At 33.0% G+C, this 16672-nt stretch overlaps 1 protein-coding gene across 2 annotated transcripts in view; it reads left to right on the top strand.

Annotated features, from left to right (window-relative positions):
- The window catches only part of EDNRB (endothelin receptor type B), a 154012-nt gene extending 137545 nt beyond the window's left edge, over nucleotides 1-16467 (top strand). For both annotated transcript variants that reach the window (XM_074299316.1, XM_074299317.1), the window contains 6 exons: nucleotides 10551-10663; nucleotides 10800-11004; nucleotides 13198-13347; nucleotides 14374-14507; nucleotides 14879-14987; nucleotides 16134-16467. In XM_074299316.1, the coding sequence (XP_074155417.1) occupies nucleotides 10551-10663; nucleotides 10800-11004; nucleotides 13198-13347; nucleotides 14374-14507; nucleotides 14879-14987; nucleotides 16134-16268 (846 nt within the window). In that variant the 3' untranslated portion in view covers nucleotides 16269-16467. The remainder of the gene's footprint in view (nucleotides 1-10550; nucleotides 10664-10799; nucleotides 11005-13197; nucleotides 13348-14373; nucleotides 14508-14878; nucleotides 14988-16133) is intronic.
- Nucleotides 16468-16672: the final 205 nt, after the last annotated feature.

The following is a 16672-nucleotide window of genomic DNA, read 5'->3' as shown; positions in this document are numbered from 1 at the left end:
CACTTCCTATTTAGGCACTTCACACTCAGGAAATTTGTTCAGTAACATATTTTTGAGAGTGAAAAAGAATAAAACTGACAAAATAAAGCAAACATATTTATTTTGGAAAAATAAAATTAGCCAAATTTGTCATGAGTACAGAAAACAAAGAATTTTACTAAAACATAGACTTTAAAGTCCCTAAGTCTCATCAAACTGTTAAGCATTATATGGGATTTCTTATCTGTCAAACAAAATGATTTTGTTTTTTTAAACTGTTCCTTCCTTCCTTACTCTGAACTATACAAGCAAGATTGAATAATATTTTCAAAGCTAACAGAGGGAGGATTGTGTAATTCAGTTTGCACTGTGTCTCTGATCCAGGGATCTGTGATCTTGCTTTTCCAAAAGACAAATAACTGACTATATATGGTTATGTATGTATGCCCATTATGCTATAGTTGATTTTATTTAGAAAAACATGTCACAAGCTAATAAATGATTAAACATTTTTAAGTGGTGTTGACAGGATCAAACATGGGTTGAAATAAGATTCAAGAAATAATTTATAATGTGAAACATTCTCTTTAATAGTTTTGAAATACAAGAAGAGACTAGCTGTGTTTATGAGAATGGTATATACAATGAATAGTACCACTTTAACTGAAGAACTCTCCAGTGGTCTAATTTTGCTTTCCTTTAAAATGTGGATCTAAATTTCTGTTTCTTTCTTTTCACCTGTGAACACATTTAAAGATAGCAGAATAATAAAAATGTTTATAGTAGATTTGAGAAAGTATAGAATTAACTTTATCAACTGATACTGGATTTTAAAGGCATAAGGAACCTAAGAGATCATTTCATCAAGTTCTTAATGTTTTTCCTATAATAAAACTCTTTAACACTCTAATGAGTCCTATGAATCACATCTCAGAATGTTTTTAAATATGTACAATAAAATGCTTAAGATTAAAAAAATGTCAATTAAAGTAAAATCAAGATATAGATAGTTATGTTTACATCATCTACATATATACTATATTTTAAAATTTTATTATACTACTTTATATATAAACTTCCATATAGCTATATCCACTTAAATCAACTTTTATTATAATATATATCTCAAGATATATAATACATTTTATAATATTCTCAATATAAAAGTTGATATTAAAAAGTTTATGCACATATATTTATAACTCCAAACTAAGCACACCTTATCTAGTCAAACTCATTTGATCAACATGTGAGACACTAAAAAAGAGGAGGGAATGACATAGGTCATATACAATTAGATTGTCAGATTCAAGATTAGTTTTTTAATTGCAATTAGAGTGTTGTTTCTATAACCACCCTTTCTTCTTTCAGCTAAAAAATTTCTGATATAGTATTTTTATGACGTCTGCCACCATATAAAAATTTACCTTAGTCATTTCAATTTGAAAATATCTTTTAAGAAAAAATGAAATGTTTTTCAATAACATACCATTTTGCCATGAACAGGTAGCCCTTGAGCATTGTCTTGCTCACCCAAACCTATCTTCCCAACAGCTTTCTATAATGCTTTAGATCATCACTGGTTCCCTAGGAGGGAAAAAAAAAAAAAAAAAAAACCTTCTCTTTCCTATTTATATTCCACTCCCTTGGAATGTTTATTTCTATTCAGTATCACTTTTTCAGTTTAATAAAGAAATCTAAGCTGATATGCTAATGTTGCTAGTATGTTAAAACAATCCCCTCTTCTCAGTGACATATATTAATATTTATAATATAACAACCCATTTAATTCAATTATTTATTAATCAAATACTATGTCAAAGCACTGTGTAGCTGCTAGGAGAACAAAGATTAAAAAAGAAACAATACCTACCTTCAAGGAGCTTCAATGAGGGAAAGGAGAGAAGAAAAGGTGGTTACACCATTTGCCCAAATACACTATAGCCTAATTTCCTCTTTCTTTTTTTGTGTTGAAATGACATTTTCATCTTTATCTGTTTTAGTGCAATATATGTTTCCAAGTGCAATCAAGAAATGGTCCAGAAAGCAAACACTGTATTTTACAGCTTGATAAAGTTTCTGCCTTTTTTCATCTCTTTTTATCATCATCATTAATATAAAGACTGTTTGGCTTTAAAAAGTTTGAAAATTCCTTTACTAAGATTTAATTGTGCAAGTATTTTAGTAAACAAATCGAATCATGGTTTTTATTAGGGGAGCCAGTTTGGATAAGAAACTGTGGTCATAATCTTATGCTGTAGACATTTTTGAAATTTTTAAAATATTGTGAAACTGAACATGGACTCAGGGATGAGCTCTACAGTCTTTCCTCAGAAGAATAGATTAGTTATGTGGTTAAGTTATGATTATTGAACCATAGAAACTCACACATATCTAGAGAGGTTGTAGAGAAAGTACCCATGCAATTAAACAAATAATCCTTGAGATATTTAAAAAAATACATATGGTGACTTCCTTCTTATGGTGACTTCCTTCTAATATGTGTATTAGAAGGGCATGTCATAATCTATATTTATGTGGTGAGAAAGATAGGGTTGTTTCCCCTATTCTGGCATAAACAACATTTCTATTATGATGGCTGTTGGGAGAAGGTATAGATATGCTTTGATTTTTATTTTCTAGATATAGTTAAGGGGAACCTCTATCTAACACATAGAGTACCAGTTGTGTGTTCAATCATTTTTCAGTCATGTGTGACTCTCATGGCCCCATTTGGAAAACTAGCATATATGCTAGCATATACCAGCAGTAATGTTGGCGGTAATGCTGATTTTCATTCCTTAAGCAAGTTATACAATGGCAGAAGATGAGTACACATTCAATGGCAGGGCAGATGTCAAAATGCTTATACATTAGTCAGGTCCTGGAGTTTTCTTGTTAAATGGCTCAATGGAAAGAAACATGTCCTGAGATCAATTATGTGATGAATCAGGGTCTCTGGACTTCTGTCTAAGCACTGATTCATATCTTCTTGTAAATTTTCCTATGAGATCCACCAAATATAGTGGGAACCTGGTTCTAGATCTCCTGAACATGAATTGAGGGGAAAAGCCACCCATACCCATCTCTTATCTAATTATATCACCATCCGGCTTCCTTTTCCAGGCATTTATAGCTTTGATAAGGTTCAGAAAAAAATCTTACTGTAATTCACTGGAAGCTTATTCATCTCCAGTAGCTGTAGTTGTAACTGAAAAAGAACTATATGGAATACTAATGTGCTAGAATAAATTGTACTAATTGGAAAAATGGCAAAAATTCTTTAAAAAAATTTTTATCTCCTGCAGGAAGTCAAGATAAAAACAACAAAGGAATACCCTTTCCAAAAATTAGTGAATGGAAACATTTTCATTCTCCCTAATTTTGCCTATCAATATTTTTATACAATGTTATTTTAAAAATAGAGTTCATACATCACAGAAATATTAAACCTACATGAATACCTATAAATACAAGTATCATCCATATGCTTATAAAAGCAAATTTTTACTTAGTAAGTCATCTCTTAATAATATTTTCTTCATATTTTATATATCCATCTTCACCCTGGACAGACTCCCTCAAGCAATTAAAATTCCCTGTAGAATTCCATTAGATAGTGATGAAATAGTAGGTTCTGTAATATAACAGCAGTTTCTCTGACAGGTTTTAGGTTAAGGGGGAGTGTATGCTAGTGGGAGAAAACTGATAATTAATAGCTATGAGTTTCACCTCTTCCAGTCTTTCTAGAAGGTTTAACTCTCTCCAAAACTCTATCTCAGGATCCCAGCCCTAAGTTCAGAGTCACTAAGTATGGCTGTCATTTTCAAGGGTGAGACTGTTTCATAAAACACACAAAGCTAGATATATTTTATCTTCAAATCATTATAAAAACTAACAGATGGAGTAAGAAAAGAAAAAGCTTGGTAATAAGTAGATATGGTAGCATTTGAGATGTCTGCCTATGGAATCACTTGTTTTTTTTTTTTTATTAATTTATAATTATAACATTTTTTTACAGTACATATGCATAGGTAGTTTTTTTTTTTTTTTTTTTTTTTTTTTACAACATTAACGTTTGTACTCCCTTCTGTTCCTAATTTTTCCCCTCCTTCCCTCCACCCCTTCCCCTAGATGGCAGGCATGGAATCACTTGTTAATGGTAGATTTTTGATGGAATGTTTAGAAAACCACAAATGGCCCTATATCACTGTATACACTGAATAAGAAAAACAGGAAAGGAAAGTAACATGTATAGTCCGTGAAAACAGTGACATTGATTAGTGAAAGCTTGTTAATTTTAGCATTTCCTGACTTTATAAAGCTTGATTCCTTTTTGCATTAACCATCTTTTAATGATATTTCCCCCCTACTTAATTTTACCATGAATGTGTGGTTTTTTTTTTTAATTAAAAAGAAAAGGGGGAGAAAAGAAAATAGAAAAAGAAAAAAGAAAAGAAATCTGAGTTTGTGAGTCACTATTGAGCTTGTGGAAGAATGTGTTGAAGAAGAATAGAAAATTATACAATATTTATGTTAAGTATCATTAAAAATTAATAGCTTTAATAATATGCAGAACTTTAAAAAATATATGTGAGCATTCTTCCTTCCTGGAGCAAAGCAACAACATTTCCAATTTCAAAGTTAGAAGGATTCAGCAGCCAGAGATTAATAGAGAATGCCTAATTTGTTACTGTTAATCTGTTTTTGTTTGGGGATTTTTCGCACATAAAAAAAAGTGTTAAGAACTACATTAACTTTAAGGAAAAACTTAGTATCAATATGAGCATGGACCATATTCAAGATTAGTCAACACTATGCTGCCCAACTCCTAGACCATATAAGTACAATAACCAATGGCTAAAGAGCTTATTAGATTGGAAACAGATGTATAGCTAGCTAGATAGATCTAGATAGATAGATAGATAGATAGATAGATAGACAGACAGATAGATAGTAGTATCAGTGAAGAATTCTAGCTCAAATACCTATTCAAACTTAGCTTTGGGGAGAATCCAGATTTGCTTCACATGACTAAACATAGAAATGTACTAGTACTTTACACTATTTAGAAAACTTTCAGATAATCAAGGCTTTGTTTTGAAATGGAAAGAATTCTGGGTAAGGAATCAGAGAATCTGAGAATAAATCCTGTATTTTCTACTTAATATCTATGTGCCAAGACATTTAGCTTCTCTGTGCCTCAGTTTGTTCTTCTATAAAAGACCACAAAGATTTCTTCCAACTCTAAATCAGTGGTTGTATGAACCTTTTCTGGAAAGTGAAAAACATTTCATCAGGAGATCTGAGTTCGAAATTCATCTCTAATTCTTACTAACTTATTAACATGGACAATTTCTGGCACATTTTCCCTGAATCTTTAATTTCTTTTTCTTCAAAATGGGGATAGTATCCCTATTTTAAATTACCTATTTCACTGGATTTTTCTTTAAAAATTGTTTACTAAATCTTAAAAGGGTTATATAAATGTGAGGTATTATTTTGTTATTTGTGGTGATTTAACTCAATCTTTCCCCCCACTCATATAAACTTAAGGTAGCTGAATGTTTCAGAAGGTTCTAAAGAGCCTCTGTAAGCAGAATTTTGATTCCAGTTGTTAATGGATATTTCCATTGAATAGTGAGAGAAAAAATGAGAATAGTTTTTATTTCCACCTGAGAAATAAGGAAATAGAATAGTTTCTTCCCAGGGTTGAGGGGGGAAAAGGAATGGAATATTTTCAAGATATTTTGAAAATAAAAATTGGGCTGTTGCTCACCTCTCTTGAAAAACTGGTCCTATTAAAAGAAGTCACCAAGTCCTAGGAACTATCATATTCTGGTCAATGGAAGGTGGAAGAAATTGGTTCTGGTCATCAATATAACCTAGGAGGTGAATGCTGTTTCCTGTTAAATTTTAGGGAACTCTTATAGGTTGTATTGTGACATCTTGCCAGATCACTCAGTCCTTTACCTTGCAAGGATGTTTGCCTCAATTTAGGAATCATCTGCATCTTAACCATATTCTTAGCATTGATATAACCCAAAGCTTCTGCTGCTCCAGACCTTTAGACCAAGAGACATGAGCAATTGTAGAGAGTAACGGTCATGTCATATGCTGTCAGATTTGGCAAGGAAACTTTTCAGAGAGTTCAAACAGCTGCTTATTACTGATAGTTAGGGAAAAAAAAAGATAGGGACTAAATGAGTGATTTAGAAAATTCCCAAGTAAAAGGACTGCCTTACAAACAAAGGTCAAAATCCTTTTCCCAAACTCATTTCTTAGAAGTTGACTGGAACCTTGAAAAATTATGACTTTTCAGGGTCAAAAGTGGCACTTGAACCTAGGACTTCCTGCTTTGGGGCAAACTGTATCAACTATGCCATACTAATTCTTGGAGCAGCTAATGGTATAATGAATAGAGCCCCAACCCTGAAGTCAAGAGGACCTGAATTCAAAATCCAGCTTAAGACACTTCATTTTAGGCAAGTCACTTAACTCTAGTTGCCTCACCAATAAATAAAACAACAACAACAAAACAAAACAAAACAAAACAAAACCAAATTCTTCCTAAATGGAAGAGGGCAGCTAAGTGATGTGGTGGATAGAGTGCTAAGCCTGGAGTTAGGGAGACAGGAATTCAAATCTTGCTTCAGGGACACTAGATGTATGACCCTAGATGAGTCACCTAACTCTGCTTTTCTCAGTTTCTTCATTTGTAAAAAGATCTAGAAAAGGAAATAGCAAGCCACTCTAGTATCTTTGCCAAAAGAACTCCAAATGGGGAAACAAAGAGTTGAATGTGATTGAAAACAATTGAGCAAAAACAAAATACTGTAGTAATATTTACTCAATTCTAATCTTATATTTCTATTTGGTGTATATAAGTTTGAAGATAAAGTGAATGGGTACAATAAGAAGAGGCTCTGGAATGCAGGATCCTATTGAAGTTTAGCAGAGTAAGAATTTACCAGCTAGAAAGATTTTAGGCTTTTTTCCTATAGGATAGGAAGAGAACCAAGAAAACTGTGACATTGTTACCTATTGTTAATAAGTTGTAGTGAGAGTGTTAAAAATTTTTAGTTTGCTTTTTTTTTTTTTCACTATGATAGTTTCAGGTCAGAGGCTGTGTGATACAGACCTCCAGCTGGTACAAAGAGCAATGAGCCAAAGAAAATAGGATCCCTGAAAGAATAGCAACCCAGATCAATTCAGCCTTGAAATAAGATCTCAATTCTGCTAATTGAGCCCTTTTTCATGAGACTGGATTGTTTCCACCCAATATTTCCCTTATATTTGAATTCTCTAGTAACGGTATTCACTCACAAATCACTATAATGTCCATATTTATTGGAGATTATTTGGAGAGGAAATAAAATTTTTTGATTTGGACATCCAGATATTTTGGTGTCATGTAGATAAAATGTTCAGATGGTTGATTGAGTCAGAATGCTTATTTAATATATATGTGTGTGTGTGTGTGTGTGTGTGTGTGTGCGCGTGCGCGCATGTGTAAACATACATAAATATATATGCATATATATACATATACATATGTGTATATATATATATGTATATAAATACACAAGTATATGTGTGCATGTGTATGTGTGTAGACTTTCATCTGGAGAATTCAGCATCCTCTAGACACAAACCTGTTTGTTTCTAAAGCTTTGTCTAATCCTACTGTTTCTGTTTGTTAGAGAACTTTGTAGAAAGCAGTATCTCTTTTTTTAGTGCTTCTTCAAAGAAGACCCCATATTTATCACGTCCAGTCTAATTTAATTGAACAAATGTGTCAAGCATATATTTAGGGCAAAGTTGAGTGGAGACAGTTAATTTTAGGCTTCGAGAAGCATGGGTTCAAATCCTGTCCCTATCTTAACTATGTAACCCAAGGCAAGTCACCAAAGCTCTAAGTAACCCCAGATGATTCTCTCAGGTTCTAAATTGCAGAATAGTTGTTTATATGCATTAATTAGTACAGGGAATTTCTTTACCTTGAGTTTCTTTGTACACGTTGTTCAGTTGGGTCCAATTCTTTGTGATTTCATCTGGGGTTTTCTTGGCAAAAACACTGAAGTCCTTTGCCATTTCCTTCTCCAGTTCATTTCACAGAAGTGGAAACTCAAGCAAATGGGGTTAAGTAAGGGTTAAATAAGGAAATATTTGAAATTGGGTCGCTCTACTCCAGGGCTAGTACTTTTTCTACTTTATCATCTAGTGGCCTTACACCTATGAAATCACAAGATGTTGATCTAACAGATCCTTTACTAGTGATTTGAACTTTATTTTTTCTAAGTAAAATAAGGGATGTTGGATTGAGTTGTCTCTTAACAAGCAGATGAAGAGCAATTTGTATTTGCTTCACATCAAATCTTAATAGCAACAAACCAGTTCCAATCTAGAAGTAAAACTAGAAGTGGATTGAGCTCTAGACTCGAAGTCAGGGATTCCCCAATTCAAATTCAACTTAAAATACTTATAAGTTTTATGATCCTCTGTCTGCCTCAGGTTTCTCAACTGTAAAATGAGAATAATATCACCCACCTTCCAGATTGCTGCAAGGATCAATGAAATCATATTTGTAATGGATCTTAATATGATAACCTGGTACCTAATAGTTGTGTAATAAACATTTCTTTCTTTTTTCCCTTTCTTTCCCAGAAGTAAAACTGGTTCAATTTTTACTCACTTAAGTATGATCAAAAAACCCTCATTTACTAACATCAGATTAAGTATTGAATATAATGTCATTCACCCAATCTTGAAAAAATTCAGGGAATTTGGTTCATTAGTTAGTAGAAATTTATTTTACTTTACTATGCATATTTCTTAAAAGTTTTTCTTTTTTTACCTTTTTCCATATGTCGGGAGGTAGATTTTTATAAATTGAAAAAAATTAAATTAAAACACCACCACAAGAAAATGCTGCATTGGGGAAAACAAAATAAGACCTAACCACAACATTTCCAAAGAAAATTTTCTTTCTTTCTTTGGTGAGGGTGAAAGAATAGTTATTTTTTAATTTTTTTTAAAATCAGAGCCTGGAAATAGTTCCCTTTGTATTGAAAACTCCATGAATATTTAATCCAGATGTTCACCTAAAGTGATTCATTGCCAATGTCTGATACTTACCCAATTGTCCCAAAGAAAATTCTGTTGTTTGCCCTAAACATGATAAATCCACGTATTTTTTATTTTCTTTCTATTTATAATTGAGAAATAGAAGGGAGAGGGAGAAAGAGACAGAAAAAGAAAGAGGGAGAAAAAGAAAAAAGGGAAAGGCAGGGAAAGGATTGGAGAGACAAAGTCAAAGAGAAACAGAAGAGGGAGAAGGAGAAAGAGGAAGGGAAGAAAAAGGAGGAGGAAGAGTTGGAGAAGAAGAAGAAGAGGAAAAAGAAGGAGGAAGAGGAGGAGGAGGAGGAGGAGAAGGAGGAGGAAGAGGAGGAGGAGGAGGAAGTAGAAGAGGAGAAGAAGAAAGAAGAAGATGATGATGATAATGATGATAATGATGATATTTGGATAAAACATTGGTGTGGCTTTAGGGATTTTTCAATGAGGAGAAAAACCTGCTATTTGCTGATAAAGATTAGTAACTGCTTTATAAATTACAATCTAGAGTCATTAAGAAATAAAATTGCTTGCCTATGGCCAAATATGTAAGAAATCTGACCTGAACTCAGATTTTGCTCTTTCCTTTTATTTTATCCAATGTCCTCCCTCTCTCTTACACACCTTTCTCACATTCTTTCTCCTCTCCCTCTCTCCCTCTCTTCCCTCTCTTCTTCCCTTCCCCCCTCTAATTCTCTCTCTAAATAAATAAATAGATAGATAAAGATAGAGATATATAGATATAGCCAGAGAAAGAAAGAAATATACATATGTATCTGTGTTTGCTTACTTTTATTGTTCAAGCATTCAGTTGTGTTTGACTTTTCATGACACCATGGACCATACTATTTATACTGTAGGGGTTTGTTATTTCCTTCTCTAATGGATTAAGTTAAACAGTGACTAAATAACTTGTCTAGTAATAGCTATTAAATATCTAAAGCAGGATTTGAACTCAGATCTCCCTTATTCCAGGCCCAGAATTCTATCCACTGAGCCAATTAACTGCCTCTAACACACACACACACACACACACACACACACACACACACACACTTACTTAGAGGAACATTATATAAATTTTGACAGATTTATCTTAATTGTTCTATCTTAACCTTCATTCATGTGACAATCTTGACCACTTTTAAGAAGGGATACTTCTTGTTTAGATCTTAAAAATGAACTAAGGATATATTCATAATTAATTCCCAAAAGCGAGAGCCAAGCTGAATTTTCACTTTTCTCTCTAACATTCCCCTTTTCCATATATTGAACTGCAGTGCTTTTCAAAGGCTATTCTATGAGAAGAATAAGTAAGTACCTGAGTTTCTGCTGTCCACCTGTACATAAAATACATTGGGGGAAAAAAAAGGCTTTGCTACATGTTGAAGCAAACTCAGTTCAAAAGGTACCTTATGAAATTATACATAACCTATCTTTATATTTTCTCAATGCAGCTGCTCGCAGAGGATTGGCCCTTTGGAGTTGAAATGTGCAAGCTGGTCCCTTTCATTCAGAAGGCCTCTGTGGGCATCACAGTACTCAGTTTATGCGCTCTAAGTATTGACAGGTGAGATATTGTATCTAAGCTAACAATACTGTAAATGTTCAATTACTAGCTGAAATGGAGAGAGAAGTTTAAAAGACTATATTGATATATTATGATCAATCTCTCAGCTTTAAGTGTTCTATGTGTTGATCCTAAGGTATCGAGCTGTTGCTTCCTGGAGCCGAATTAAAGGAATTGGAGTGCCCAAATGGACTGCAGTGGAAATTGTTTTAATTTGGGTTGTTTCAGTTGTTCTGGCTGTCCCTGAAGCTATTGCTTTTGATATGATTACTATGGAATACAAAGGAAAGTACCTTCGAATTTGCTTGCTTCTTCCTCATCAGAAAACTTCCTTTACACAGGTAAATATGATGTATGTTTTACAAAACTATGCTTGTTCCTTCAATGTTTACATGTTTTGTTTCTCAATGCTACCATCACCACTTGTGCCCCATCTGCAAAACAAGATTACTATAGTACCTCATAATAGATTATGGCTTGCATCATAATTGCAACAAAATGTGTCACACTGTGGCCCAGCACATTTATAGTTAAAAGAACTAACTGGAGGGGATAACAAGAGGACTAACACAGGGACTAACACAGAACATAGATCATATATCTGTGATCACTTCTAAAACTAGAGAAATTAAAATTTATTAGGTTTGAATGTGGCTTGTGTATTCAGACAAATAATTGACATAAGGAAATGTTGTGTAGCCAACATTAAAGCAGAATCAGAGAAAGCAAATGAAGAGAACATTTGGGTTCTGAATCCAACCTTAAAAATGGTTTCTGATTGGTAATATGAATACCTGCTCTCTCTTTTTTTTATTTCATCCCCAAAGCTAAAACTAAAAACTAAAATTAAATAAAATTATTTTTCTTTATTAAAAGAATATTTTGGTAAAGAGATGTGACTCTGACTCCCAGAAGCTAAATATCAAATCTTCAATCCTCTGACTTTCAGGGTCATATATGGGAAACCATCATGATATAAAGACCTGCAATATTATTTCCCTTTTGTTGTTTCTTTGTAGAAAATAAATTATTTGTCTTTTGCACAGGATAAAAGTATGGATAATTGAAGAAAGAAATGGTACTTTATTTCCTTTTCTCATTGAACAAAGTATTCATGGAGAATTTTGAACTATGCCCAAAGAGTTATCAAACTATTCACACCTTTTGACCTAGCAGTGTTTCTACTGGGCTTATGTTATATCCCAAAGAGATCTGAAAGGAGGGAAAGGGACCCACATGTGCAAAAATGTTTGTGGCAGCCACTTTGTAACAGCAAGAAACTGGAAACTGAGTGGATGCCCATCAGTTGGGGAATGATTGAATAAGTTATGGTATATGAATGTTATGCAATATTATTGTTCTATAAGGAATGATAAGCAGGATGATTTCAGAGAGGCCTGGGGAGACTTTCATGAAATGGAAGTGAAATGAGCAGAACCAGGAGATCATTGTGCACAGGAACAGCAATATTAGATGATGATTAATTCTGATGTGCATGGCTCTCTTCAACAATGAGATGATTCAGACCAATTCCAATGGTCTTGTGATCAAAAGAGCCATCTACACCCAGAGAGAAGATTATGGGAACTGAGTGTGGTTCACAACATAATATTCTCCCTCTTTTTGTTTGTTGTTTGCTTGTATTTTATTTTCTTCATCTATATACATATATATATACATATACATACATACATATATATATATATATATATATATATATATATATATATATATATATATATATATATATATATATATATATGATTTAACATATATTTCTACCATCTTTTACATATATTGGACTACTTGCTATCTAGGGGAGGGGGATGGGAAAAGGAGGAGAAAACTGAAACATAAGGTTTTGCAAGGGCTAATGTTGCAGAATTATCTATGCATATGTTTTGAAAAATAAAAATCTTTAATTAAAAAAAAAGTACTCGTGGCTTATGGGGTTTTTTGTTTGTTTTTTTAAATCCTCACTCTGAAAATGCTTGCAAAGAAAAAAAATCTCTTTTGAAGACAGTTCAAGAAAGGGACAAGAGGAAGAAGTCATAAAACAGAATGACTTTCTTGTGAGGGGATTGATTTTATAGATTGAAGAGTTGATTGAGGTTAAAAAGTACTTCCTTTACCACAATCTGTGAACCAAACTTTGTAAATGTCATTGACCCCATTTTACAGATGAGGAAACTGAGGCTGAGAGGCTAATTGATTTCCTTGGTCACTCAGTGAATGTGGAATGCAAATTCAGATCTCTGCTGATAACAAGTCCCCAGATTTGCCATAGCAGTATCCTAGGCAAATCCCTTCATTTATCTGAGTCTGTTTTCTCAATTGTAAAAGGAAATGGTTGGACTAAATTATGTCAAAGTCCCTCAAGCTTTGTGTCTCAGGATCCTATTTAATATTATAACATAGTCTCAGAATTCACTGACTGAATTTATTGATTTTATAACTTCAAATTTTTCTATAACAGAATTTCTTTAAAAGAGGATTTGATTTTGGTACTAATAGTGTTCCTTTTTTTCCTCTAGTTTTACAAGTCAGTTAAGGATTGGTGGCTGTTTAGCTTTTATTTCTGCTTGCCTTTGGCCATCACTGCATTTTTCTACACTTTGATGACCTGTGAAATGTTGAGGAAGAAAAGTGGGATGCAAATCGCTTTAAATGACCACTTGAAGCAGGTAAGAAAACAAAAACTGACTGATGCATGTGAACTTCTTATTCTTATTTTGATGTAAATTACTCAAATTTGTGTGACTCAAATTGTAATCCTTGTGTCTAGCACTTTTGCTTTTATCTTTATAATCTATGATCCTATGCAGTTTAAAGTTTTGAACTAGCACAAGGGCAGCCAAATGGTACAGTGGATAGAGCACTGGGTTTGGAATCATGAAGACCTGAGTTCAAATCTATATTTAACTACTTCTGTGACCTTGGGCAAATTTCTTGAATCTTGTTTGCTTCAGTTTCCTCATCTATAAAAAGATCTGGAGATGGAAATGTCAAACAACTATAGTATATCTACCAAGAAAGTTCTAAATGGATTTAGTTATACAACTGAAAAAAAACTAGCACAAGGTCCTTAATCATTTTGTATCATATCTGAATAATATTTTGAAATTCTCAAAATATATAATATTACAAAGGAAGCAAAATGTTAGTAAAAAATAACAATATGATTTTTTCTTTTTTCCATACAAGTTCATGGAACATCTTAAATATATCCAAAACCAGTCTGTAGATTTCAGGTAAAGAACTCCTGATTTTGAAGGATGTTTCATATTCTAAAACAGGTGTTATGCACCTTTTTTTTCATCTTGGTCCCCCTTTACTCAATAACATTTTAAAATAATTAAACCAAATGCTAAATCTCAATAAAAGGTCAGTGAAAATAAAGGTGTACCTGTCCCATACAAGTTCCTGGAATCCCTGAATCTATCTACAGAATCCTTAAGATTCCTGAGCCCCATGCATGGAATACCTATCCTCAAAGAACCTGGGTAAAACCAATGTTGAGTCTCCAAACTGATGTTCTATTTCTTTAACTCTAATTTAGAATAACTATTTGATTTAAAGTTCATTATCCTAAATATTTTTCAGTGTTTGTTCTTTTTAAATAAATCTACCTCAACTATTTTATTTTAGGAAAGCATTTCTGGTGATTAAACTAAACTCCACCCTAAAGATTGGTTCTCCTTTCCTTTCAGAGACGTGAAGTGGCCAAAACCGTTTTTTGTCTGGTGCTGGTGTTTGCTCTATGCTGGCTTCCTCTTCACCTCAGCAGGATTCTGAAGCTCACTATCTATGACATACATGATCCCAACAGATGTGAACTTCTAAGGTAAGAATGCTGTTTTATATAGAAAGAACCTGGCTGATTAAGTGCTATTTGGGAGTATGGCTTGCTGAGTAATGACTTTGGTAGAAAGAAAGGGTGCCTTTCTGCATTCTTGACTGAAAGAGCATAAAAACATCTTAGTATTCAGCTTCTGTTCCATTTGAGAGAAGATGAGTAAGCTTAAAGAAGCACTTTCAAAGGAAATGAATTGTAAGAACTAAGAGCTATAAGGAAGAATGAAGGTCAATAAAAAATTAAACCTATTTCTGAGTAAAACCTTTTTTTTTTTTCTTAAAAAAATATTTATCATCAATATGTTGAATATTTGGGTTAGCAGTGCTTATCACTGACATGCTTTGGGGATATTTTTGCAGCTTTCTGTTGGTCCTGGATTACATTGGCATCAACATGGCTTCACTGAATTCCTGTATTAATCCAATAGCTCTATATTTGGTGAGCAAAAGATTCAAAAACTGCTTTAAGGTAAGGAGATTATTCTTTCTGACTTAAAAAATAGGGTCTATAAATTCATCATTTTTTCCAACAGAGAACTCTGAACTTTACAGGATTAGGACTGATTTTTGTTATAAAAACACAGTCAGGGCTTTTATTTACAAAAATCATGTTCTGATCATGTTCTCTTCCCTTCTCTCTAAAACAGTTAATCTCTTTTATATCTAGAAGTGCCCTTAAAATCAACAAGGATTTCACATGTGAATATGTAACTCTGACAGAGTTGGCAAAATGGAATTAGAACCCAATGAACCAGAATCAGGAATTAGTTACATAGTGTCCTTTTTCTACTGAGGCGTGGTTCTTGCTATATAATCACAGCTCTTTGAGAACCTAACAGAAACATTTAGTTTTTCTGATGGACCATCTTTACAACACAAAGGATAAAGGCTAGTGTTTCCAGGTTTCAGGAACATGGTCTAGTGAAATAGATGAACTTTAGCTAATTAGATTAGGAAAGTATTTCAATTCAATTAAATTTCACTATTCTTGAATAGACTCATAATAATAATAATCTCAGCAAGTCATCCAAAAGAAATTTTATAGAAATAAATAAATTTCTTATCTGTGGTACTCATAATCATTATTTGTTCTCTAAATCAAATGTTTCTAGGCTAAAACAACATAAATGATAAGAAAAGTACCTTCTTTTCTTTTATAGGATGACTGCTCATGCATTTTACATATACACCATCCTACTTATGAAATATTCTACTTTTATTAAGTCAAATTCAATTTATGAAATCATATCTTCTTTCAATAATCATAAAAAGATAGTATTAGAAGGGCTATCAAGAATCAATCCCCTTTGATTACAATTGAGGAAACTGATTCTCAGGGAAATTTTGAGGGTTCTCACTTCTCTTCCAATTGTTCTTTTCTGCCAGTCTTATTTAAAATGTGTTCTATTTGGAGATAAAATATAAAAGTCGGGTGGGATGGTGAATGTCTGCTATGATTCCTTTGTAAGGTCTGCCACAAACTCCTGGGTATGAAAAAAAAAAAATTAAGTGGTCTTTGGATTTTCTGTTAAAGATAGAAAGAGTCACACAGTTAGACCTTCTGACATTTGACTAGTATAAGCGTATGATAATAATTTATTTTTGTTTTGGACAGTCATGCTTGTGTTGCTGGTGCCAATCTTTTGAGGAAAAACAGTCCCTGGAGGAAAAGCAGTCTTGCTTAAAGTTCAAAGCAAATGATCATGGATATGACAACTTCCGCTCCAGTAATAAATACAGTTCATCATGAAAGAAGAATGGTGGAGTCATTGAACTGCAGTTCCTTCGATTTGGACAGAATTGTAATGATTAAGGCAATGGGGCATTTGGAGTAACAGTTTTGTGTTTGCACAAAAAATTAGTGAGAAAGTGATTTTCGTAACACTAATATTTCTTCATGGTATTCTTAGTTGTTTACAGTACATGAAGGAAAGTAGAGAGAAAAGAAAGAGAACCTCATTGTCACAGCACTTAAAATCTTTGAAGTTAGCACTTCAATGTAATTCTAAATAACTTCCTGTAGATTAATATGCCTTTTTTATTCAGCATGAATTCATGCAGAGTTTTCAGTGAAGAGGTTATTTTCTAATTGATGTGAATCCAACACAGGATACAAAAGAATAGACTTAACCAAATAGGTCAGAGGCATAAAGT

The sequence above is a fragment of the Sminthopsis crassicaudata genome, chromosome 3 (assembly GCF_048593235.1).
Source record: "Sminthopsis crassicaudata isolate SCR6 chromosome 3, ASM4859323v1, whole genome shotgun sequence".
Lineage (NCBI taxonomy): Eukaryota > Metazoa > Chordata > Mammalia > Dasyuromorphia > Dasyuridae > Sminthopsis > Sminthopsis crassicaudata.
This window is presented reverse-complemented; position numbering and strand designations above follow the sequence as displayed.